This window comes from Myotis myotis, unplaced genomic scaffold (genome assembly GCF_014108235.1).
Source record: "Myotis myotis isolate mMyoMyo1 unplaced genomic scaffold, mMyoMyo1.p scaffold_m19_p_6, whole genome shotgun sequence".
Classification (NCBI taxonomy): Eukaryota; Metazoa; Chordata; class Mammalia; order Chiroptera; family Vespertilionidae; genus Myotis; species Myotis myotis.
This window is the reverse complement of record NW_023416368.1, coordinates 19897284-19921978: the sequence shown is the minus strand read 5'-3', so window position 1 is coordinate 19921978 and position 24695 is coordinate 19897284. Positions and strand designations below refer to the sequence as shown.

Sequence of the window (24695 nt, the reverse complement as noted above, 5' to 3'; positions counted from 1 at the left end):
AGAGGCAGAGAGAGAGAGAAACAGTGACATGAGAGAGACACATCAATTGGTTGCCTCTTGCACCCACCCCGACCAGGGCTGGGATTGAGCCTGCAACCCAGGTACACGCCCTTGACCAGAATCAAACCTGACACCCTTCTGTCCTTGGGCTGATGCTCTATACACTGAGTCAAACTGGCTAGGGCTATTTATTGATTTTAGAAAGAGAAGAAGGAAGAGAGAGAGAGAGAAACATTGGTGTGAGACAACACTCCAACCAATTAAGCCACCAGCCAGGCCTTTGTTATTTTCTCACAAGTGAAATCACTCCCTTCAAAACAAGCATAATAGATTATTTTTGTTTTCAAGGAGTGAGAAAAACATTTAAAGTTTCATTGTATCTATTTATAATTACTAATGTAATATTTACTCCTTGTAGAAATTTAAAAGATATAGAAATGCTTAAAGAAGAAAATAAAATTATCCATCAGTCTATGATACAGGGATAATTGCTTTTAACATTTTAGTATTTTTCCTTCTAGCCTTTTTTTTTCTGGTCTAATTTATTTTAAACTTTCTACTATGGGACTTTTAAAAAATATATATTTTATTGATTTTTTACAGAGAGGAAGGGAGAGGGATAGAGAGCTAGAAACATCGATGAGAGAGAAACATCGATCAGCTGCCTCTTGCACACCCCCTACTGGGGATGTGCCTGCAACCAAGGTACATGCCCTTGACCGGAATCGAACCTGGGACCCTTCAGTCCACAGGTCGAAGCTCTATCCACTGAGCCAAACTGGTTAGGGCTATGGGACTTTTTAAGTACATACAAAAGTAGAGAGTAGAGTAGAATCAACCCAACATATCCATTTCAGCTTCTGTACCCAGTCTTCTGCTATTCCGCAGTTGCACTTGAACTTTACAAGTAGGTCTTTATGTTTTCTTTTCATCTAAAACTTTAGCCCATTGATATGATGTTGTTTTTGTAATCCTGGGTGTTTGGCATGTGCAGGCCCTGCTGGCTCTTTGGCCATTTTCAGATATATGTGCTCACCTAAAACATGGAATAGGGCAGTAAAAATGTTCTGTTGCTATACCACCGGAAACCTGCAAGCACACCAGATCCCCCACCTCCTTGGGAAGCCCAATGCAGAGGGGAACTATTTCAGGGAGAGAGAGATGCCCCACAGGAAATAGCAGCTTGTGTTTTGATTCACTCACCATAGTTGTCTCAGCAATGGAACCAAAGCTGTTGATGAAAATGTTGCAGCTCACATTCACCGGGGGACCTGCCAATCAAAAGAGATACCTGCTTTAGCTCCATAGCCATGAAGAAACCCACAGGACAGGACCCGTGCCTGAAACACTGACCTCAGGGATGGACACCCCTTGGTGAGGAGCCCCTTGCTTGTTCTCCACCCCACCCCCGAGCATCTAGGACTCCCAGCCACACCGCTCTGCCAGATTCCCTGGTCCCCGAGTGAGCACCAGGTACAGAGCACCAGTGTCTGAGCTGGGATGTACTTTCATTAACACAGGATGATTCATCTTCCTGCCATATGGTTGAAATCCCTTCCCCAAACCCCACCGGCTGCCTTCTAATTTGTGGCTGAAATGTATTTACGGCTACAACATTTGGAGGCCATCTTGGGAATCGCAAAGAACAGTGAGTTCCTTGCCTTGAACTTACGAACCACGAATGATTGCCTGAAAGGGTGTTGATGGGAATTACCAGCTGAGGAATCCAGAGGAACCTCAAGGGAAGTCCATAAGTCTTTGTTAAATACTTTCTAGGCAGGGTTTTTGAATCCTGCTGCAAAAGATAGGAGAGAAGTGGAGGAATATTTGCTCTTTGGAATCAGATTGCTAGAGGGACTTCTGTCCAGTTGAAGCTAAATATCTTCATTTTATGCTATTAATTATAGCACTTAGCATTTATTGAGCATTACAGGGTTTGCTGCTGGGCTGAGTTTTACTAACATGGATCTCCTTCTATCCTCTCAGTGACTCCATGAGGAGGCGTGGTTATTACCTCCATTTTACAGATGAGGAAACAGAGGCTCAGAGAGGTTGTTTGCCCTGAGCCATACAGTTAGTAAATGGACAAGTCAGAGTTTGAATTCAGATTTGTATAATTCCAAAGTGAATGATCTTCAAGGCTGTACTTGTAAAAATGAGGTTGAGAGAAAGGAAGTGGCATGCTCAAGGTCATATAGTGGCAGAATCCAGGGTTTTAAGCACTGGGCATCCACATGAGCTGACAAAAGGGCCAGCCTAAATAACCAGAAAGAAATGTGAGACCGTGGCTAAGAGTGGCATAAGCAGTAGGATCCCGGATACAAGAGAAGTTCTGGAGACTGAGGTATTAGGGTGGAACTCATGAAGGCGATGACCTTGAACTGACCTTGAAGGTGGGCAAGACTTGGATTATAGGTCATAATCCTGCACATAAAGATTGCAATGTGCAATTTGTGAAATTTTCAGGTCCACTTTCTTGTTGATCCCCATGAGGGCCTGTGGTAGGCAAGACAAACTTACTGTCCCTGCTGTTCAGGTGGAGCACAGAGAGTCTTAGCAACTCACTTGGGCTGAGTTAGCCAGCAAGTGGTAGAGCCAAGACTTGAACCCAACTTTCTGATTGTGGAAAGACGGAAGCAGATATCCTAGTGTCCTGTTACTATGTCCTCTCTGTCCCCCTTGAAAAAGTAGCCCAAGCATTTCACTCAAGCTCAGCCAAGATTTTCTTCTTTTCAGAAGTCTTGGTGTAGAGGGTGGGACTCAGTCTGGTGGTGAGAATCCAGGTTTTCCCTCTACGGGAGTGAGGATCCCTGGGTTTTGGACACAGCTCAGTGCTCATTGGCTGTTTCACCTCAGGCCCGCCCCTTCCTTGTTCTGGGTTGCAGTTTCCCCATCAATCTGGGAGAGTAGCCCCTTATCTGGGTAGTCACTCTGTGCTCCAGTGGTTTGGAATTCCCTTATGGAAGCTAGTCATTCAACTAACAAGGTTATAAGACTTCAGGGCTGGGAGGTTTCTTAAAGGTCATCCAAACTGATGTGCAGGCAGGGCTGTTGGAGGTAGCATCACCAGGAGAACTAGTTAAACTGCAGATTCCTCAGCCCAACCCCAGACCCAGTGAAGCCAAATCTCTGGAGATTAGCCCAGAATCTATATTGTAATGAGCTCCCTGGGTAACTCTCATGTACAGCCAGGTGTAGGAACCTGCTATACCAGCTACCCTCTCAAAGCTCAGTGCTTGAACACCCCCAGTAGTGGGAACTCATTTTGTCTTGAGTGGTCCGTTCCATGGTGATAGCTCTGTCTGCTAAAAAATGTCTCTTATGCTGAGTGGACATCTGCCTCCTTGTCACTTCCACCTAAACGAAGGCCCATTAGATTTTTTTTTTTCTTTCTCATTTAGACTCAGACCCAGGTTTTTCTTTCATTTAGCCTCATACCATTAAGATGCCCCAAAGAATTACTGCCTGTGCCTTGAATCACGTGCACAGACTTCCCACCCAGCCCCTGCAGTGTCTGGTGCTGTGATTCCCCTATAAAGTAGGTCCTGATTTATGTGTGTGAGAGGGCGCCTGCCCAGAAGACCCCATGGGGAGGTGAGAGTCATTGACATACATCTAAAATGAAATTATCCTCAAGAAAATTACAATCTGGCTGCCTTTGGCAGCAGGATAATGTATATATTTCATTAAATATTAAAGTTTAATTTTGCTTTTGTGTACGTGTTTGCATCAGGCTGTGCCCCTGATCCTAGGAACCATTGTCCGACACAGAGTCTTGGAGGAGATGCAGACTATCAGAACCGGAGGGGCCTCGGCTGCTGGATCATTTCGCAGATGTGGAAACAGAGGCCTGGTAAGTGATTCACTCTGGGTCACATGCATCAGGTAAGTAGCGGGCATTCTAGAACAATGCAGGCCTCTTCCTATTGTGTTGGGGTCGCAGAGGCCTTCTCAGGAGCTCTGTAGTTTGTGTGGGGCTTTGGGGGAATCTTATTGGTGTCTGGGTAGAAGTGTGAAAGGACCATAGGCATCAGGGGCTGGAGGTCCCCTCCTCATGCCAGTGTTTCAGTCCTCAACACCAGGGAGAGAGAGAAACCTTGTTTCCAGCTCCAGGCGGGGTTCCGGGAAGCTGCACCTTGCTCAGAGCCCTACTTGGAGGGGATTGAAGGAGCTAGAGATGACACAGGGTCAGGAGACTAAGATGATCTAGATCTGTAGATTTTTAGGTCCAAGTGTCAGAGGAAGGCTTTCAGAGTGGGGAGAGACTGGGCCCTGATTCAATGGTTTTATAGTCTGGGTGAAATTTTATTTCTTAAAGATGTTCACTGCTAAGTAAGTAAGCCAGTAAATAAAAGAATAAATGACCAGCATTAGATAAAAAACTGAGTCAGAGTAGCTAGCTGGGTTAAAGTCCCTACAGCCTCAACAGCATGGCTCAGGAGTCATTTAACTGCTCTAAACCTTAGCACATTTGTTGGTTCGTTCGCTCATTCATTCATTCATTCATTCATTCATTCATTCATTCATTCACAAAAGGTTAATTGAGGGCCTTTTATGTGCCAGGTGCAATGGTATGCACAAAGGATACCTAACACCTGAACCCAGGATGCATACACATTCAACAAAGGAGTCCCTCTTTTCTCAGGAGAGCAAGTCCACAGCACTCAGTATGGAGTTCTGAGAGTGTCCACTAGGGGGCGTAGTGGACTGGAATTCCTGAAAACTGGGCACAACCTGATGGTCAATTCTCCAATGTGTTTGATTTAGACAACGGCGTTTCTAAAATTTGTGACTTAGCTGCCAACCTCAAAGATTTCACAAAACCTCAGACTCAAGTCTTGGAGGGCCAGCATTCCAGGGCCTGTGTTTCTACCAGGCAGTTACTGCCAGAGCTGAGAAGTAGGTGCCCTTAGACTAGCCCTGTGTTCTCTAGTTTTCTTTTCTCATGTTCCTCCTGCCTCACTCATGTGCCATATCTATCTGGTTCCTCTGGGTGTTTGAGATTGAGACCCTGGTGAAGGGCTTGGGCCCAGTGCTATGTATGACAGCAGCTTTGGTCCTGACTTACCTGTCCTTGAGGGGACCAAGGTTATGCTAACAGTGCTGGAAGATGTGGCCTTGGGAATAAAGTGCTGGGGGAGCGAAGGAGCCTCGAGATAAGCAGGGTGGAGGTGGGCCCCAACAAACCTCAGTGCGTCTCTCAGACAGTTTTCTACCTGCAGAGCACTGAGAATGGGGGTAAAGTGAGCAAATACTAGGAAGCTGTACCAGCTGTCATTTCCCTTGTTTGGTTTTGGACTTGAGCTAAAAGGAGTAGTGAGGAAGGGCATCTGGAATCAAGATTGATGAGGAGGCTGACAGTGGGTGCTTGAAATAAGATTTTTGCTGGGGTGCTGGGAGGAAGGTTCATGAGCACAGGCTCCTGGGAGGTCCTAGGACTGCACCTGCGGGGTTCTGCTCAGCAGTGTGAGGTGGGGACAGCCTCCTAAGGCACCAACGGGAACCGACTCCCTCTTTTTGAGATCTCCCAGGACTGTGAGAGCTAAAAGAAACCCCTCAGGTCACCTTGGGGAGGGTTTGTAAACTGGCTACCCATAAGGCATATTTGGCTCACAACAAACATGTTCTGTTTGAATGCACATATTTTAGGAATCAGGAAACTTTGCATAAATCTTCATTTCTGGCTCTTCTCGGAATACTGGGTGACCTGGCAACACGGGGCCTACATTCCAGTTGGGTAACTGTGGGCGGGGCTAAGAAGAGGCTGTCCCCTTTAGAGGGCCTGCACCTCTATTTCTCCATAGTCTCTACCACTCCCTATTGCCTTCCTCCTAGCTCCCCTCACTCACTGAAGTTTCCTACCTAAGTCCTGTAGGCATTTGAAATTGTGACTCTGGTTTAGACTAGAAAGTTTCAAAAATTATTTGTTAATCCCTGGGACCTTTTCAGGAGGTGAATTTCAGTTGGATGTCTCTTATCTAAAACAAATAGAAGTGGACCGCTCGGGGAGAAGCAGCGTGGTCTTGGTCACTATGCTCTCTGCTCCTCCCTTTGGGGGCACATGGTGGGAGCCCCAGAGCTCCCACAGATAGCCAGCCTCATCACTGCAGAGATGAGGAAACTGAGGCCCAGAGAGAGGAAGAGGGTTATCAGAGTTCAGAGAGTGAGTTTGTGCCTGAACCAAACCTGACCCCATTTCTTCACATGCCAAGTTTATCTATCTGTCTGTTATACCAGAGGTAGCAAGTAGGTTTCAACTCACACACAGATTCCTGGCAGCCAGGGGGCTGTTAAGTTTGAGTGTGGTTTGGGTGGGTGTGGTGGGGGAGCAGTCCAAACGGATTAATAGCATCTGCCTAGGGCAGAGGGGAGTCCTGGACTCCTGACATGTACGTACCATCCAATCCCATGCTGCTTACTTTTAATCTAGGAAAACAGATGCCTGGGGGTCTGGAAGGAAAGTTTTCTCTACCTTTAAAGTTGGGCCTGATTCTGGCATCATATCCAGAGGTTCTCCCCATGAGCTTATCCAGGAAGTCCGAGGGAGACATGGGCTTGGGCGCGGAGCGGGCGGCATCAGCCTCCTTAGAAGCAGCAAGGCTAAGAAAGGAGAGAGGAGAGCAGAGGGTTAATGATGGCCCTTTCTCATGCGTGGTCAGATCCCAGCCTGGCCCAGCCCTCGTAGACCCGAGAAATAGGTAATACAGGTCCTTAATGATGGAAGGCCCGGGCTAAATTGTTTATCCAGCCCAAATATCAGCCGGCGTGAGATCCTGGCAGGCAGCCGAGTGTCTGACTGCTGCTGAGACGCTGCTGCCTTTTCTAAGGCTGCAGCCTGGAGATCAGAGCAATCACACTTGGCTGCAGGTCTCCCCGGGAGAGGGGAGAGGAGATTGAAGGGCTAACCTCCCGCTAGGCCCAGCCCTGTGTTTTGGGTGCCTAAGCCCCGCCCCATGGGTCCATGGAACAGTGAAAGAATCTTAGAAATCAAGTAGTCCCAGATTTCCCCAAAGTTTCTCTTCAGAATTGGTCACTAGTTGAAAAAAAGAAAAGTTGCTTAAGTCAAGTGCATTCAGGAACACAAATTTAAACAGGCATCTTTACCCGAGGTCTTCTCAGAGCCTTTAACAAGCTTAGATGCTATACGTATGGGACTAGTATCTCATGAAACACACACTTTAGAAAACCTCAGTTGGGAAAATGGAGGCACAGCTGGTGGGAGGGACTGGCCCCCCATTCCCACTCAACGAAGTGCTTTCAGGCTCTTATTCACACCATAGCAAGAGTTACTGAGGTCTAAGGACAGTGGCCCCCCACCTGCTGCTCTCAGTCAAAAGCGCGCAGATTTCTAGAGGAGTCAAAATTGGCAGCCTCAGGGTTGGAGGACAACCATTTGTGCAAATGAGCTTTTCTAGTCCTGAAATGCCACCAGGAGACCCCTGAGCTAGGCACCCTGTCGTGTCTGCCGAGGGGCTGGTACCTTAGAAGGAGTGCAGGTATAGAGATGTGCGCCTGTGTTTGCCAACTAGGACACTGGCTCCCTGAAGATTTGCTTTCCACCCCTCTTGTTCATGCCCTGGCTCCTTTTCTGATCTCATCAGTCCTATTAAAGTGATCACCTCTTACAGAGGACTCTCAAATCAAGGTCTCAATGCCAGCTTCTCGCTGGAGCCCCTTTCCTCATTTGCAGACATCTGCAGGGCATGTCCATCTAGACGTCCTGTCTGTGCCTCCGGTTCCTCTCCCACCCTGCATGCCACAGCTTTCTTCCTAAACTTGCTTCTCCAGACCGCAGCGTCCCCGGATGCCCCAACATCTCCCCATCCTCTAGGACTGGAAGCGTCCCAGCCATTTTATCTCCTTGACTCCCTCTCCTTGCACACCCCTCACTCAGCAGGTCCTGGCCATGCTACCTCGCAGTATAGTTACTTGTGTTTGTGTCTTAAGACCAGGAGTCATGGTGCTTTTATTTATTGTTTGTTTGTTCTTTTAATCTCCTACTGTGTCCATGATGGTGTTTCAAAAACATAATTGGTGCTCAGTAATTGCACAGTAAATGAGTGACTGAATAATTTGCTACTTTAATCAAATATCCTGTCGAGTAGTATATTCGTAAATATGCATATGTGGATCAACAATTTAAAAATGATCAGACTATTATACCCATTAATCAAAAACTACTGAAAGCAATTCCTGGGATTCCTTTGAAGATTTAGAAGGCATTCCAGGATGATGTAGACACTCATGTGTAATAATCTGGAGGTCCCTTATTCATAGACTGAAGAGCTAGTTTTGATTGACAGGACAAATGCATTTTACTGTTTTCATGTGTGTGACTATGGATGTTTATGAGTTTGTGTGAAGTGGATGAGTTTTCAGGTGTGATGTGTATACATGCTACGTGTACAGCTGTGTGGGTGAGGATGGATGTGTGGGGATTAGAGTGTTCATGGGTGTGTTTGTGGATGGATAGTGGGTCCTGTTACATAGATTTGTATATGCAAAAATGTGATGTGAATACCTGGGATCATGTTAAGTATGCTGTTAAGTGTGACATTTAGTGTGGGCATTTTTGTGTGTGTATATGCACATGAATTATAGGGTATGAATGTATAAGATACTTTTGTGTATGTATGTATGTGGTATGTACATTGCATGTGTGTGCTTCTCAAATGCATTGTTGAGATGTAAAATAGGATAGTGCAAAAAAGAGTGAAAAGAATGGGTGTTTTGGAATCAATGATGTCTCATACTAGCTGTGTGACCTTGGGGAAGTTACTTAACATCTCTGAACTTTAGTTGCCTCATATGTCATTTTAGTTTTACACAAGGAGTAGCTGAGGTAGCACAGGTAAAAAACAACAACACCTAGTTCTTGGAACAGAGCAGACATTCAGTATATTGTCTTGCTCTTGACTTGCTGTGTGTGTGATTGTGTGTGTGTGTGCGCGCGCATGTGTGCATGCGTGTGTGTGTGTGTGTGTGTGTGTGTGTGTGTGTGTGTTTGAAGCAGTTCAGTCTGGGAACTTCTTTGGGTCCCACTGCTTTCAGCTGCACCACGGACTCCACGTGGCTGGGAAGTGCTGCCAGGTACCTTCCATGGCCCACAGGTAGTGAGTACCACATTCCCAGCCTCTTCTCCATTCAGCACCAGACTCACAGCTGCTCTGCAGCTCTGGTGTGAGCAAAGGGGACCACAAGCAGGCAGCTGGTGATTTACGACTTTTCTGCGGCTATAATTCACTTCTAGAACCTCTCCAAGAGTGGCAGTTATGAAGCTTTCATAAGCTCCTGTTCTCTGTCCAGCCCCTCTCTCAGATAATAAGATTTGAGAACATAGTACTCCCTCCCAGCAGTTACTAGAGCACAGGCGATCTTGTGGCCCTTAGGCCTCTTTCATAAGCCTGAATCTTATTAGGTGGCCCAGTGAGAAAATGAATTCACCCCAAATTATTCCTCACCATTTGCTATTAGCAAAATGTGCCATTTAATACCTGAATCCTCCCCAGTGCTGAAGAGTCCTCTGGTTACCTGAGCTTGAGTGTCTGCAAGGTACTTGCAGCCTGGTCACCTAGTACAGACTCACTGGAGGGGTGAGCTGAACTGGAGGGGACGGAGACTCTGAGAGGTTAGGTAACTGGCCTCAGGTCACACAACACTTTAATGAGAGAAGGAATTAGAGCACAAATTTTCAAGTGTTGACTCACCCAATGGTACCATGTATGGGAAAGCCTTTTATAAATGGTGAAGAGGATAAATCATAGTAGCCACTATTATTTCTAATTGTTTTTGAAGCTTGTTATATTCTATTACATCCAAGAAAATCAAAACATGTGTCTGACTTCCAGCAACCCTATGTATACAATTCTGGATATATCACATCTAAAAATGGAGGAGGAATTGCTGTGAATTACCAAATGAGCCCCTGTTTTGCAAAGTGATTAACGGAAGTCTTTGAAACTTTGGGGTTCTCTAGTCTATACCCTCCCATGTATCATGTAACAGTGGTTTCTAAATTGCCTTGTTTCCTTTAAAACTACCCTTGTAAAAAAGGGGACTTTATATTACACCACTCACAAATGAACAACCAGTATTACTTGCCATAATAGAAATAACCATGGTAGTAAATACAATGAAAACAAAAGGAGAACAGAAGTTTAAAATTTAATGTAAATGCTGTTGATTGCCAACAGGACTACCTCTTACTGCCCTGTCCGAAATTTCCCCAATTCTTTGTGAATTACATAGGCTCCATTTTAATGTCAAAATAGCCACACCCCTCCACTTGACAACCATTGTACCTTTCTGTCTATCTTTAGATACTGTGCACAGAATTAGTTCAAGCCCCCCTGTAGTAAATCTGTTCTCTTTGCACCTGTGCAGAGTAAACAGGCATTAACGGGCCCTTGCTGCACAGTTGGAACCACTACCTGTGCTGAATGCAGACATCTGCTGATAGACTCAGCTACTGGACAGAGAAGCTGGGGATGGAGCCAAGCCATGAAACATGTGATTGTTAGGATTTGCTGACCCTGTATAAGTATTTGGAAGTGATGCAAATTGTTTCAGGGATTACTGCAATGCAATGTAGTGAATCAGACTTAGTTTAGACAGTTTTGATTATAGTAATTTCCAGAAAGACAGTGAGGTCTTCTGGGACCAAGTGTTCTGCCCCTTGCAGAGAAGGCTTATGATGGTGGCTGACTGGATGGAGGTAAACTATCACCATTCAGTTAGGGGATTTGTCACCCCAGGAGACTTAGGTACTTAAAGGACCTCCGATTTTTAAAAAAATGTTTTTTATTGGTGAGAGAGAGAGAGAGAGAGAGAGAGAGAGAGAGACAGACAGACAGACAGACAGACATGGATCAACCACCTCTTTCACACCTCCTACTAGGGATCAAGTTTGAAACTAGGCATGTTCTCTGATCTGGAAATGAACTGGTGACCTTTTGGTGCATGGAATGATGCTCAACCAACCAGAGCCACACCAGCCCAGCGAGGACCTCCTGTGTGACCTCCTGTGAGTCACTCCCCCTTTTGCTTTCAGTTTCTCAAGCTATAAAATGAGGAGGTTAGAATAATCTCTAAGAGTCCTACTGGCCCTAAAGCATCATTTTATTAGTTTACAATATTCTTTCTTTTTTACACATCTGGTCTTGGGATTTGAATTTGTCAGAACTCCTTTGTGGGAATCTGAGCATGTTCATGTCTTGGTTTTCCCCCATCCAGTCTCAAGATTTCTCCCCAGTGGACCAACTCATTTTTCAGGGATTTGTTGGAAGAAAGGCCAGATCAATGCTTAGGTTCTCATTCTTCAGTTGCGACATCAGTTGGAAATAGGGAATCAATATGGAGCTGTCAATCTGAATTTCAAATGAGCTGGGGGTAGCAATGATACTGGGGAGAAACAGTTTCAATCACACCCTGCATGGCACCACACTTCCAAGAACCATCTGGGTTAGCAGAGAGGGTCCCCCCATCGGATTCCATCTCTGCAGTTCACCATGGGCAGACAAGTCAGGAGCTCAGGGGTGGGAAAGGAGAGGAAAGGCAAGCTGAAGACAGAAGGAAAGAAAGAGAGAGGAGAGAGAGAGGTTGAGAACAAGGATAAGAGGTGAGGATGGAACACTGAGTCTGTGCGGTTGGAAGTAGTAGGGCTGGAACCCAGTTCTCTGCCTTACCATGGGTCTGAAAGCTCAAGGAAGATTATCCCTCCTGAATCCCTTTGCAGTAAAAACAACCCATCCAATTTCTCAGTTGTTTCTGATTACAGTGACTTGTGGCCTGGCCAAGCTTGGGAAATGGGCCCTCCAAAGACACCTCCAAAGACACCTTCCCTGCAACTTGCTCTCTGACTGAGGCTAGCTAGAATGTCTGTTTCTTGTGCTTGGGCAGAGAGGTAGTCCAATGAACTGGTGCTTATTTTGTGTAGAAATCACCTGGTCAACTAGTCAAGGTCATTTGAAGGTCAGCCATGTGTTTCCATGGGCATTTACTTAATACGCAGTTATGAAGGTCACTGTGGAATAGAGCAGAACACATTAAACTGGGGGCTGAGAACCCTGGGGGTTGTCTTGGCTCTATTTCTAGCTTTCTGTGTGGTCTTGGGCTAATTCTTTTCCCCAGATGGTCCTCAGTTTCTTCTTCTATGAAGTGGCAGTTCAGGATTAGGTCAGGCGCAGGGGACAGTTTTACCTTGTGTGCCCACTCCATTCTGGCAGTGGCTGCCCAGAGAAGCGTTGTGGGGTCCAGCCTAGCAGGGAAGGGTAGCAGGATGGTCGCCACTCTCTGCCAAGGGACTACACTGCAGAGTGGAGGTTTTTCTCATTTCTATGGGCCCTCTTGCTCAAAAAGCCTCTGATGGTGATGGATTAAGCACCCACTGCATGCATGAGGCACCGTGGCGGAGACACCGATAAGTATGCCTCCGCCTCCATGTGGGCAGAGTTTGAGTCTGTCTTGTTCAGTGCCTGGTGTGCAGTGGCAGTCATCATTTGTTGATGAATAGCCTCTGCCCTCTGATTATTTATAGTCCAGCAGGAAGAATAGATGAGACACAGAAACAATTATAAGAAGTTGCCACCCAGCCTCGGGGGCATAATTGGACTGCCATGGTAGTTCAGAGGAGGGAGGCGGGGACAGATCAGGTAATTTTCCCGAGTTTTATTAATTAAGTCTTTGTGCACGTTTAGAAAGACCCAACATTTGGCAATGTTCCTGTTGTGTATTTGGGAGAGAAAGCTTTCTGCTGCCCATGGGCTGTCCTGGGGAAAGGTGGTGGGAAGGCTCTGGTGACCTAGGCTCCTGGGGAGGGTGGGACTGAGTGAAGCTAGCACTCTCTGGCCTTATGGGCCGGACCAGCATCCTGTCCCTGGCTCTGACACCCAGGGACTTTTGGGTTTTGGGCAGCACGAGCCCTGCTTGGTACTCTCAGCTTTTCCTGTAGGGTTGGAAGTAGTTGCATCCTCAGGTCAACATCTGGCTTCCCCCGGCCAGCTGTGCAATTTGGATTTTATCTGATTGCAGAAAGGGGCTTAGGCTGACATGCTTAGGCCTGACATTTTATTACTCTCATTCTGTGATCTGCTAAGCACCCTGGGAATGTCACAATTGTCATGCTCTGAGCCCAATTCTCCCAGGGACCAAGACATCCTCCCTCCTTCCTCACTCACCTCCCACCTCCCACCGCTCTATCTGCCTCCTATAAAGAACTTTTTCCTGGGTAAAAATCACATGCTTAGTAAAATAAAACCTTGGAACTTTGCATCTGGTTCTTCCCTTGCCCCCAGGGAAGTGTGATTCTCCAGGGATCTCTCACACTCCTTATCACTCTTTCCAGTTGCCCCGCTGGCTAGCTTTCCAACCCCTAACTCTCCTGCTTTTGTTGCTATTCCCTACCAATCAGGACCAGCCGCAGGGTGAGGAGAATGAGGTGCCTAGCAAAATTTAAGGAGGCACTCACTCTCAGGGTTGCGTAAGTGGCAGCTCTGCACTCACAGGGCCCCGAGAAGGAATGCCACCTTAAATGCTGTGCCCTGGTTCACTTGCCTCACCCAAGTCCTGCTACAAAATCATAGACCCTCAAACCCAGTCATGGAAGGTAGGATTTCCTGTAGATAATCCCATGTATTCAGCTGGAGAGGAGTTTCTACTTCTCACAGCCTCTCATTTTATTTCCAAAAAGCTTCGCTTTTATTTTCTTGTTTGGTGGCAAAAAACACCGTTACATATCTTATCATTTTGTCCTGCCAAACAGCAGGTGAGGTAGGGATGTCTGTCCCCATTTTATAATAAAATTGAGACAGAAGATGCGTGTCTTGATGTAGCTCTGGCATACCACACGGCTTTGGTTAAGTCATGTCGATGTTTTCTCTTTTCTCACTTCTCCTTCCCCTGTGTGCGTGTTTCAAGGCTGGAATCGTGGCAGTCCTTGGCTCAGCCATCAGCTCTCTGACCTTCCTTCCCCTTGGCATTGAGGTGATCAGGTGTCATGTAGACAAGACCCCGAAAGAATGATTTTTGCAAGCTTCTTTCCAGGCTCTTAATAAATATGGTTTTCATGAAGCACGGAGCCTGGCACATGCTCAGGGATCAATAAATATTTGTTAAACGGGTGACATACACCTTGTATTCCAGAGGAGGTTGAACTCAGCCACGCAGGGGCTTGGCATTGGTGATATGATTTGACTGGAGTAAAGAGCCCCACATTCTGCCCCTTTCGTCAGTCCCCGGGGGAAATACCTGATGTCCTCTGGGAAAATCCAAGGCAGGAAAACAAGAAACGAAGCCATCCCTTTTCTTTTAGGAGCATCCACAGCCTCTCACAGAATGACTCAGGCTAGCGGGCCAGGTCAAACCTATGTCTGCACATGAACCACACTTTTCCCCATCTAGGTTGCTAGTTATAATTCTACAATGACCATCTCACTTGGCCCTGGCCATCCCTATATGTCTCACTTGGGGACATTTTTTGACTGACTCTCTTGGCTTAAGCCTGTGGACATCAAGAAGGCCCCCAGATTAGATCAGGGTGGGGAACCTTTTTTTTTGCCAAGGGCCATTTAGATATTTATGACATCATTCAAGGGCCGTACAAAATTATCAACTTAAAAATTAGCCTGCTATATTTGGTCAAACATTTAATTAACTCACCCCTAATGCTTTGGCAGGGCCAGACCAAATGATTTTGCGGGTCTTATATGGCCCACAGGCCTGACGTTCCCCACCCCTGAGTTACAATGCGAGGAGTCCGGTGGGATTCTTCAGAGGCCTGGATGCTGAAGAGCAGGCCTGCGAGGGTTACTCTGTTGGAGTCAAAGCTCTCAGCAGGCCTCGCATCATCAGCATGCATCCCACGAGCTGGACAGGAGAGCAAATGGCTCTCATTACCTTCAATGCCGCTTTCTTTTTAATCAGATAAATCTCACTGGGAAAGTACCTCTTTACAGAGAATGGAGCTCAGGGCTTCTGGACAAAAAGTTTGGGGAAAAAAGATTGCATTAATCAGCAGGGATTGGTTATTTGAGGTTGCAGAGACTTGGGAGTATAAATATTGAGGAGAAGTAATAATAGGATGAAAACAGATACAGACATGATATTAGCTAATGATAGCAATAGCTGCCATTCCCTTAATACTAACTGTGTGCTGGGTACTTTAGATATGTCACTGCATTTAATCTTCCCAACATTCCTATGAAGATGACATTGTTGCCTCCACATTACAGGTGAGAACGGCGACACTTGCGTTTTTAGAGGTTTAGCTGAGGTCGTACAGCTTGTAAATGGCAGAGCTCCCTGGGCAGCTGGTCTCTAAAGCCCACACTATTAACCACTATACTCTATTGACTCTTCCAAATGCTAGTGATTTACAAAGTCCCTCTGAGGACCTGCACTAGTTCACAATAGAAACGTTTGCACGGCTCTTCAGAGCTGCAAGTGAGAGTTCAGGGGGCTCCAGGAACTGCAAACTATGGGCAGAGACCAATGCTATGATCACGTGCACACCGATAACGCCTTCAGTTTATATGGCACTTCCAAATCCATCACTGCGTTTGATCCTCATACCATCCCCTGGCAGCATCCCCATGGACAGGTGCTGACACCAGGGCTCACCTGAAAGGTTAAGAGACCTGCTCAGGGTCTCGGTGTCAGGGCCAGAATGTGACCAAGGTCTCCAGAGCTGCTCTGGGGCATCTTTCGCTTGACTGTCTTCAGTTCATTCCCAAATGACTGGAAGGGGGAGGGTGAGCCCTTCTTGACTATTTATTAAGTCGTCTCTCAGAATTTCTTTGCAGTCAGTTTGCCTTTCATTTTCTTTTTCTCCATCTCAGTTCACTCATCTTTAAAATACAACCTGTCTTTACCAATTGTAGGTGGCTTTTTTTTTTTTTTTAAGAGAGAAACATCGATTTGTTGTTCCACTTATTTATTCATTCCTTAGTTGATTCTTGTATGTGCCCTGACTGGGGATATAACTCACACCCTTGGCATATTGGGATGATGTTCTAACCAATTGAGATACCTGGCCAGCGCCTTGCAGATGTTGTTTGAATGGCAAAAGCTCATAGTGCTTTTACAGATGCTGTGGAGATAAACTCTTTTTATTCTCAGAAAAAGAGTTTATTTCCATTCACTAGGCATGTTGAGACAATCCTCATTTCATTGGAGATAGTATTAATGTATTACTTCATTTATTTACTTATTTATCCAGAATAATCATGGCTGCCTACTGTATGTCAGAGATCGAACTAGGTGATTGAACAGAATATAAATGATAAAATAAAACCAGCTAGCCCTCACTGAGTGGTTACACAGTACCAGGCATTACACTAAAAGCTTTATCTGCAATAGTTAATCCTGAATGTAATCCTCTGGGTTGGGTATCATTATTCCCATTTTACTGATGAAGAAACTGAGGGTAATAGAGGTTAAGTAACATATCCAGTTAACCCCGACCCCACAGACTTCTCTCTTATCTCTATCAGTAATAGACTCCTATATAATAAAGAGGTAATATGCAAATTAACCCTCACACCCTCACAAGATGGCTGCCTATGACCAGGCCGGCAGGGGGGTTAGTGAGGGATGACCAAACGACTGAACAAGCAGGCTGTGTGGGGCGACCAGGCCGGCAAGGGGGTTAGTGAGGGACAACCAAATGACTGAACAGCAGGCTGCATGGGATGACCAGGCCGGTGGGGGGGCCGTGAGGGGCGACCAGGCTGGCAGGGGTGGCAGTTAGGAGTGACCAGGCCAACAGGGAGGGGGCAGTTAGGGGCGACCAGGCAAGTAAGCAGGTGAGCGATTAGGAGCCAGTGGTCCAGGATTGTGAGAGGGATGTCCGACAGGGATGTCAGGCCTGGGATCGGGCCTAAACTGGTAGTCGGACATCCCTCAAGGGGTCCTGGATTGGAGAGGGTACAGGCTGGGCTGAGAGGACTCCCCCCCCCCCCCATACACAAATTTTGTGCACCAGGCCTCTAGTATGTCATAACCCTTGCTTTCCATGAGCTCTGAAACTAATAGAGAAAAACCTATGTGAAGGCAAATAAGTGCTTGAATCCAGACCCTATTAAAAAAACACATATCTTTTCCCCTCCCAAATCTATACTAGTTCAAACCTACAGTGAAAACCAAGCCAGGTTGCAGTGAACCCATGGGAAATGCATCAGCAAAATGGGCTGTTTATCCCAGAGAAAACATGTTTTCGTAAAGTGAAGACCATGTGTGTGGTCTTCAAGGATCCAAGAGACTGATTCAAAGGAAAATGCTGAGAAAATAAATCCTTTTCACTGGGCACTGAGGAAAAATGATTTTAGATTGTAGAAAGAGCCACTTGGATTAAAATCTGAAGCTGCCTTTAATAAACTGACTGACTAGCCCTGGCTGGGCAGCTCAGTCGGTGGGAGCATCATCCTGTACACTGGGAATCAAACACCAAAGGTTGCACATTCGATTCCCAGTCAGGGCACATACCCAAGTTGCAGGTTTGATTCCCGGTTGGGGTGCATACAGGAGGCAACCTACTGACGTTTCTCTCTCACATCAGTGTTTCTCTCTCTCTCTCTGCCTCCCTCCCTGCCTCTCTCTAAAATCAATATAAAAAATAAATAAACTGTGTGACTAATTTTCAGAAAGAGAACACTTAACTGTGGGCTGAGAGGGTTTAGCTAAAGTGGGTATTTGCATGTAAATACAGAATTTACGGAAGCTTGGGGCTCTAATCAAGCTCTAAATAGCCTGGCCTTCTGTTGATTCCCTGAGTCCTCAAGACAGAAAGCTGCAGCTCTGCTCAGTGGATTGGAACTTCTTTGTCTCACACAGCAGGTTTCAAAGTCTTGGGGAAGAAGTAGGGAGAAGAATCTTAGAATTATGGGACCTGATCATCATGTGCATTTAAAAAAAAAGACATTTATTGAGCACCTGCTATATCAGTAAATGAATGACTGAATTAAGACTGTAATGTCAGTGGGGATGATCCTCTTCATTTTATAGACGAGGAAACGGACTTATAGATGAACTAGCAATAATAGCAATCACTACCAACGATTGATCTCTAGGTGCCATGCACCGAGCTTTTCCACACCTGCTTACTAATCCACCCGACAACTCTATGAAGTAGGTACCATTGTCTTGTCTATTTTTCAGATGAGGAAACTGATGCCTGGAGAGGTTAAAAGCCTAATCAAGGTGCTTAGGTGGCAGAGTGGATACACGAATCTAAAGGAGGTAGAATTTGGCATAAGGTTTGGAGCAGCTGTTCAAATGTGCTAGAACAGCTCACTCAACTCGAACATGCATTGTTGTAGTTCCTGCTGCTCTGTGGTTTAGTATAAGCTTCTGCAAGGAGTATTTACAGAGGAGAATGTAGGAGAAGACGTGTGAGTGAAGCCTGTGGGACTTAATGAGATGAAAGGAAGGTAGATGGATGATGAGGGAAGGATAAGGAACTGTGGCTAGTGCCCCTTCCTGGTTTCAGGATGAAGGGGGGCAAAAGGACCACAGGGGTTACTGCTCAGTCTTTCTTTCCCTTCTGTGGTTTCTTTCCTTTCTCCCCCACACCTCAGGATTCTCCGGCAGGGCCACCTCTTTGTAGCTCACAGGGGGACCAAACAGGGGCCCCAAATCCATGGCCTCCTGCTTCTTGTTGCATGTCACAGAGGCAGAGAGACGCAGCCCAGGGCACGGGACAAGCTGTGGGTGTGGAGTCCACTTCTGCCTGTTCTGATCCTGTCTTGTGCGACCTTGAGCAAATCCTTTACTATCCTTAAGTGTAGACACCTCCTGTTCTAACTTATAAATTACTATTTGAAATCATGTTGAGGAAAGTATAAGACACTACACAATTAAAAACATTTCTGGACTGAAACAGGGGCATCAAGGTGCTTAGGTGGCAGAGTGGATACACGAATCTAAAGGAGGTAGAATTTGGCATAAGGTTTGGAGCAGCTGTTCAAATGTGCTAGAACAGCTCACTCAACTCGAACATGCATTGTTGTAGTTCCTCCTGTTCTAACTTATAAATTACTATTTGAAATCATGTTGAGGAAAGTATAAGACACTACACAATTAAAAACATTTCTGGACTGAAACAGGGGCATGCTCCAGGGGGAAGCACATGGACTCCCATTAAATTCAGCCTCTGCCATTGACCAGCTTGAGGCCTTGGACAAGTTACTGACCCTACCTGTCTTTGTTTCTGCATCTGTTAAATGGGGGCAAGGGTAGCTGTGGCTCATAGGGTTGCAGTAAAGAATAAACCATTCTTTTGCAGGGCTTACGTTGGTGCCTGGCAAATTGTAAATGTGATTTTTATTGATGAGGGACTTGGTTGATCTAGGATACCTAATGGGGGTTTAGTCTATGAACTTCTAGAGGCTTCTCTGTGCTTTGTGCTAGAATCTTCAAGGACCACCCCCTCTCCCACCTGGAGGAGTCATCCCGCTGTGCTCAGAGTAAGTAGTAAATTAATAGCATTGCTTTGGCATTTCAATCAATAGGATTAAGGTGATCTGATGGCGACAGAGCAGTAATTGCTGCTGCACAAATGGAGATGGTCCAGTGGCAAAGTCTGCGCTTCACAAGCTGGCTGGCCGCCCTCAGATTCTTTCCACCCTTAAAAAAATAACACTTCCCTCTGACAACAAGAGCAATAAATGCACATTGGAAAAATACAACAAGGTTCAAGGAAGAGTATAACATGCGCCTGGAAATTTCATTATCTAGATACCTACTGTTAACATGTTAGTAAATCTCTTCTAATTTTTTTTCTTCTAAAGGTTATAATCAGTTTCCCTCTGCTTTTTTCCCGAAGATTCTAAATGAGCATTTTTTTCTCTTGTTATTAAACCTTTAGAAACACAATTATAAACGACTGCCTATGCCAGTGTGAGGCTGTAATAGTATTCATTTAGCTGTCTCTCCCTTGATGGGCATTTATATCATTTTCAATTTTTAGCTATTATAAATTATGCTGTGAAAAGCCCCTTGGTCACAAACCTCTGCTCATGTCCTCAGAGCAAAATTTTGCTGAGTCAAAGGGTATGAATATTTCTAAGGCAGAAAAGCTCTGTCTGTGTAAAGGAGTGCTCCCCACCCCAGGACTCTGCTCCTCACTACAACTTAATTCTTCCTGAGGCGGGGGCTGCCTGGAGAAGGATTGTTTGTGTTGTACACGGTCCCACATGGGGCACTGCATTTCTATTATTATTATTATTATTACTAGAGGCCCGGTGCACAAAAATTTGTGCACTCGGGGGGGGGGGAGGGGGGTCCCTCAGCCTGGCCTGTGCCCTCTTGCAGTCTGGACCCCTTGGGAGATAACGACCTGCTGGCTTAGGCCTGCTCCTGGGTGGCAGAGGGCAGGCCCAATCCCTAGGTGCAGCCCCTGGTTGGGCTCAGAGCAGGGCTGATTGGGGAGTTGGGGCGCTGCCCCCTGTCATACGCAGAACAGGGCGGATTGGGAGGTTGCGATGCCACCCTTAGTCACGCTCAGGGTAGGGCCGATTGGGGGGTTGGGGCACCACCCTGTGTCACACTCAAGGCAGGTCGATGGGGAGGTTGCAGCGCCACCCCCTGTCACCCACAGAGCAGGGTCGATCAGGGGGTTGGGGAACTCCCCCCTGTCACGCACAGAGCAGGGCCCATCAGGGGGTTGGGGAGCTCCCCCCTGTCACGCACAGAGCAGGGCCCATCAGGGGGTTGGGGAGCTCCCCCCTGTCATGCACAGAGTAGGGCCCATCAGGGGGTTAAGGAGCTCCCCCCTGTCACTCACAGAGTAGGGCCGATAGGGGAGTTGGGGCACCGCCCCCTGTCACACACAGAGCAGGGCGGATCAGGGGGTTGGGGCACCGCCACTGTCATGCACAGAGCAGGGCCCATCAGGGGGTTGAGGAGCTCCCCCCTGCCACTCCCAGAGTAGGGCCGATAGGGGAGTTGGGGCACCGCCCTCTAACACCCACAGAGCAGGGCCAATCAGGGGGTTGGGGCATCGCCACTGTCACACTCAGGGCAGGGCCGATGGGGAGGTTACGGCTCTACCCCATCACACACAGAGCAGGGCCCGTGGGGGGGGGGGCGGTTGGGGTGCCGCCCTCTATCACCCACAGAACAGGGCTGATCAGGGGGTTGGGGCGCTGCCACTCTCACACTCAGGGCAGGGCCGATGGGGAGGTTATGGCTCTACCCCGTCACACACAGAGCCGCAGGGTGATCAGGGGGTTGGGGAGCTCCCCCCTATCAGGCACAGAGCAGGGCTGATCAGGGGGTTGGGGCGCCTTCCCCTGTCACGAACAGAGCAGGGCGAATAGGGAGGTTGTGGCCCCGCCCCCTGTCACACACAGAGCTGCAGGGCGATCAGGGGGTTTGGATGCTGTCCCTTGTCATGCTGATCCCGGTGCTGGGAGGCATATTACCCTTTTACTATATAGAATAGAGGCCTGGTGCACGGGTGGGGGCTGGCTGGTTTGCCCTGAAGGGTGTCCTGGATCAGGGTGGGGGTCCCCACTGGGGTGCCTGGCCAGCCTGGGTGAGGGGATGATGGCTGTTTGCAGCTGGTCACACACCCTTCAGGGTGGGGGTCCCCACTGGGGTGCCTGGCCAGTCTGGGTGAGGGGCTGAGGGCTGTTTTCAGGCTGGCGGGTGATGAAAGCTCCCAACCGCTCCTTTTTTCCTTTTTTTCTTTTTTTTTTTATTCTGGGCCAGCTTTAGCTCTGAGGCTCCAGCTCGTAGGCCTCCGCTGCTGAAAGAAGGTATTCGGTTCTATAATCGAAACTCTGTATCAACTCCAGCTCTGAGATCCCGGCTGGCTGAAAGCAGGTTTCTGGGGTTTTGTTTAACTTCTATATTTGTAACTATGTTTCAAACTGCAGGCTCAGAGGCCGGCAAGGCAGGCGGGGAACGTTGCAGTCCTCCGTCACTGAAGCAAGCAAGCCTCATGTTAGTTTCAAGCTGCCTGGCTGCCGGCCGCCATCTTGGCTGGCAGTTAATTTGCATATTGCCCTGATTAGCCAATGGGAAGGGTAGCGGTCGTACGCTAATTACTATGTTTCTCTTTTATTAGATAGGATTATGATTATGATTACATTTCCCTGCCTATGTCTTCTCTTTGTGTCATACTCAACTTTTTATTTCTGAAAGTTCTTACACATTATAAACATCCCATATGCAAGAGGTAGGGTAGTATGGAAGACTCAAATCTAATTCTGCAAGTCACTTAACCTCTTTGAACCTATGCATCATAAAGCGAAGGTAATAACGGCGCTCCTAGGATTGTTGGGGTGAATGGAGCAAATAGGCGTCAAGTGCTGATACAATGCCAGGCACATAGAGACCACTTTGTATGTTAGCCAGTATTACAAATAAAAATGAAAGTTCCTGTTCATCAGATTCAAATATTCTTCACTACAGTTTTGTGCCAGTTTAGGTTACACCAGTAATTCTGAAGAACTTAGAAAAATCTAAAGACTCAAAGAGTCAGGTATGGCAGGAAACACTGCATATGGGCTGTACTTCAAATTTTGGCTAATTGTTTCTATTCCATCCTTGGTCCTGCATTTTAAGAGGGACATTAACAGGCTGGAGCAGATCCAGAAAGGAACAACTGGGCTGGTAAACAAACTTGAAATTGACCTGTAAGGAATAATGAAAGACTCCCTGACTGTTTGGCTCAGGGAAGACAGACAGATTCTTTTCCACAAATCCCTGTTGGGGAAGAGGGATTCAATTGAATAAAATAATGTTCATGAGTATTTACCATTTGCCAGACACTGAGCTAAGCCCTTATAAGCAAATATTACTTATTTTTTTTTTTTCTCCAAAAGGCTTTATGGATACCAATTTGTATACATATTGTACAGATAAGGCGATCGAGGCACGGATGGCAGAAGTGACTTGGCTGAAAGTTAGATGGCTAGTTGGTGGTAGGGTAGGAATAGAACCAGCTTTTTCTGATCCCATGGTTTAGGTGCCTTCTACAGCTCACTGATTCCTTCTAGGTGACCAGGGACAGTGGATGGGACTTTCAAAGACGGAGATGGCTGCCTAATGCATGCGAGGAAGGACTATTTTGACCATTCGATCTACCCAGTAAGAGAAGAGGCTGCCTTCTGGAGTTGGTGAGTTTCTTGTCACTGAAGTATTCATGTACATTGTACAGACTGAACTCTTAGTAGCACGCTATACACACGAACCAGCTGAGGAAGAGGCTGGGATGGTGACTTAACTACTTATTTGTATGACCTTGAAAGTTGCTTAACCTCTCTTGGCCTCAGTTTCTTCACCTGTAAACTAGGAATACTTAATTCTAATTTTAGGATTGTTGGGAAGGGCAGAACATTCAGATAAATTGTTTAGCCAGGAAACTGGTATTCTGAAGTGGCTCACCATATGCTAAGAGAACAGTTACCTATGGTCTTGCATTTACACCTGTGCTTTTCATTATAGAGTGGCAGTCTCTATTCCCGTCTTCATTGGGGTCAATTACAGATTTGGAGATGGCACCTGTAGGGTTGGTGTCCACCTCACTTCTGCAGAGGCAGGTGTCTGCCAGGTTCTGCCCCCTCAGGCAGGACTTTGAAACAAGGGCAGTGCAGTATAAACAAAAGGATGTTTACACAGAAATGGTAAGCAACAGAATAGATATGATTGGGGAGAGATTAGAGCCAGTTCACCCTATTGACCAGTGATCAGATGGGTTTGGTGAGCGCACTGTGTGCCCAGCACTGTGCCATGGGGATTAAGTATAACCAGGCATTGGGGGCACTGTCTTTGTGGCCAAGGGCTTGAGGCCTGGGATGGCTCAGACACTATGAAAAGACTGGAGAAGGGGACTGAGTCTCATCTGTGCTAAGGTCTATGGCACCAGGTGGTTGAGGAAGGGATGCTTAGAGGCAGGAAGGAGGAAGAAGACCTTTGAAGACTCTTTCTGTCCTACGATTTTCTCTGTCTGATGGGTCCCAGGATTGAGTCCTCCCAGGCACCGGACACTGTGCAGAAATGTCCCAGGGGTAGCTCCCTTGGGCACATTTCCCTAGTCTTTCCCCCAGGACTTCTCTCAGGGCCAGGAATATGCCAATCATTGTTGTCCATGGTCAGGCCCGGAGGAGAGGAGCTGTCCCCCTTCCTAGATGAGAACAGGGCAGCATCCTCCCTCCCCGCAGGTCCCTGCTCTTCAGACATTAGCCGCGGCTTCTCCCGACATCAGCCCTGGCTCCCACCCGTGGGCACATGAAGTTGGAGGCCTGAGGATGAATCTTTTATTGTTTTTAATTCTTGATGTGAGAGTCCTTCCTTCTGCGCTTTCAACAAGGTAACCAGACTCCAACTCTTCTGGGGAATGCCCGCCTTTCTCTCTCTCCTGGTTTCCTCCTCCCATCATTCCTCCTTAGCATTTGCTTCTGCCCACCTGCGTTTCTCTCCCCTTCTGCTCCTCTACCTCCTTCCTTTTTCTTTTTCACTTGCTTCTAAATCCTAGAATAATGGCGCTAAGAGAGATCTTGAATATCATCTAGTACAGCCCACCCACCCCTTTTACAGGTGAGAATGCTGCTCCAGAGAGGGAAAGGGACTCACAGTGAATTCTTGGTTGAACCAGTGAAGACCCAAGCTGAGCGCTCTTGCCTCTTTATTTCTCTGCGTGCCCCTTCTTTTTCTCCCTCTTTGTTTTTCTGCCTTTTTATTTCTTATTCTCTCTT

General features: G+C 46.9%; 1 protein-coding gene and 1 long non-coding RNA gene across 3 annotated transcripts in view; one reads left to right on the top strand and one right to left on the bottom strand.

Annotated features, from left to right (window-relative positions):
• Positions 1 to 24695, bottom strand: part of GLRA1 (glycine receptor alpha 1) — a 64153-nt gene that overhangs the window by 24981 nt on the left and 14477 nt on the right. For both annotated transcript variants that reach the window (XM_036311798.1, XM_036311799.1), the window contains exons 2-3: positions 6473 to 6600; positions 1204 to 1271 (exon numbers count right to left, since the gene is read on the bottom strand). In XM_036311798.1, coding sequence (XP_036167691.1) covers positions 1204 to 1271; positions 6473 to 6600 — 196 coding nt within the window. The remainder of the gene's footprint in view (positions 1 to 1203; positions 1272 to 6472; positions 6601 to 24695) is intronic.
• On the top strand, positions 1176 to 23106 carry LOC118657597. The gene is made up of 3 exons (XR_004968053.1): positions 1176 to 1374; positions 3734 to 3853; positions 22998 to 23106. It is a non-coding gene; the product is annotated as an uncharacterized LOC118657597 (long non-coding RNA).